This window comes from Palaemon carinicauda, chromosome 26 (assembly GCF_036898095.1).
Source record: "Palaemon carinicauda isolate YSFRI2023 chromosome 26, ASM3689809v2, whole genome shotgun sequence".
NCBI classification, from domain to species: Eukaryota; Metazoa; Arthropoda; class Malacostraca; order Decapoda; family Palaemonidae; genus Palaemon; species Palaemon carinicauda.
Genome location: NC_090750.1, coordinates 80,900,642 through 80,902,706, shown reverse-complemented (window position 1 = coordinate 80,902,706; position 2,065 = coordinate 80,900,642). Strand labels below are relative to the sequence as shown.

General features: G+C 23.7%; 1 protein-coding gene across 1 annotated transcript in view; it reads right to left on the bottom strand.

Moving 5' to 3' along the window:
* LOC137620032 (octapeptide-repeat protein T2-like) overlaps positions 1-1,851 on the bottom strand; it is a 12,269-nt gene extending 10,418 nt beyond the window's left edge. The window contains exon 1 of the mRNA XM_068350311.1: positions 1,821-1,851. Coding sequence (XP_068206412.1) covers positions 1,821-1,851 — 31 coding nt within the window. The remainder of the gene's footprint in view (positions 1-1,820) is intronic.
* Between the last annotated feature and the right edge of the window lie 214 nt (positions 1,852-2,065).

Here is a 2,065-nt window from a genome sequence, read left to right as displayed (position 1 = left end):
CTTACTTTAACTAATTTTTCTGATTTAAAGTGATTTAAAGAAACTAATTCGAGCAGGGTTGATTTTAAATGTAATTAATTTGAACTTCCTTTTTAATATATATATATATATATATATATATATATATATATATATATATATATATATATATATTGTATGTATATATATATACACACACACGCACATATATATATATATATATATATATATATATATATATATATATATATATAATATATATATATATGTGTATGTATATATATAATATATATGTATATATGTATATATATATATATATATATATATATATATATATATATATATATATATTTATGTTTATAGTTTTTAGCTGTCTGTGTGGTATAGTGTATACTTATTTATATTGAATGTAATCATATTTTGTTAATAGTTAAAACTCTTATTTAGTTATCAGCTTCATGTTTAAATTGTTAAATTACTTTATTCGTTCAGTTCGATGCTATAATTTTCATCTTTTACTTTTTGTATTATTTTGTAGTTATTTACATAAATATATAGTCTGCTGTCATAGTTTTAATTTTTTATACATTTATTTCGCATTTTTTTAGCTGCTATTTAGGTTAATTATATAATTTGTTGTTATAGTTTTAATTTTTTATATTTCTATTTAGCATTTTTTGGTTGTTTCCTTTTTGGTTAGTATATAGTCTTGTTATAATTTAATTTTTTACATTTGTATTCCCTTTTTTGTAGTTGGTATTCTTATTAAAAAAATTCACAATGTAATTTTTTATATTTTGATTTCGCATTTTTTGTTGTTGCTATTTGTTATTATATTGTCTTATTGATATAGTTTTATTATTTTCCCCTTCGTTGTAGTTGTTATTACAATAGTTACAAAAGTTGATAATAAGATTCACCATTTAATGAAGAAAGCGACACAGACCTGATACTTACATTAGTAATGTTTTGTTATATTAATGTTATTGGTATAATTTTTTTTTTTTCAATAAAGTTCACAATATAGGTCATCAGTTGATGAAGACAAAAACATAGACCTGATACTTATATTAGTAAGATTTTTACCCTATAAGTAATAATATTTTTACCCTATAAGTAGTAATATTTTTATCCTATGCGTAATAATATTTTTACCCAATACGTTGTAATATTTTTACCCAATAAGTAGTTATATATTTACCCTATACATAGTAATATTTTTACCCGATACATAGTAATATTTTTACCCTATACCTAGTAATATTTTTAACCTATACGTAGTAACATTTTATTACCCTATACGTAGCAATATTTTTTACCCTATATGTAGTAGTATTTTTACCCTATATGTAGTAATATTTTTACCCTTTACGTAGTAATATTTTTACCCTTTACATAGTAATATTTTTACCCTATACGTAGTAATATTTTTACCCTATACATAGCAATATTTTTTACCCTATGCGTAGTAATATTTTTTACTCTATGCATAGTAATATTTTTACCCTATGCGTAGTAATATTTTTACCCTATGCGTAGTAATATTTTTACCCTATACGTAGTAATATTTTTACCCTATGCGTAGTAATATTTTTACCCTATGCGTAGTAATATTTTTACCCTATACGTTGTAATATTTTTACCCTATACGTCGTAATATTTTTACCCTATACGTAGTAATATTTTTACCCTATACGTAGTAATATTTTTACCCTATACGTAGTAATATTTTTACCCTATACGTCATACAACCCGTGTAAGGAACAGTTAGGCTTAATCGGTAATACCTTAATGGACTCCTCGTCAGCCTTCTCAATTTAATAACCACTGAGATGATTTACCTTCGTCCTTGGTTAAGCAATCTTGACACATAATTATTTACTATTTTTTTTCCGTTCTTACTATGATATGAAGATGCAGTGTTGTTTGGTGAGTTATGCATTGGGTATCTCTCTCTCTCTCTCTCTCTCTCTCTCTCTCTCTCTCTCTCTCTCTCTCTCTCTCTCTCTCTCTCTCTATTATGTACATTGACACACGCAAGTGTGTGTATATATATATATATATATATATATATATATATATATAT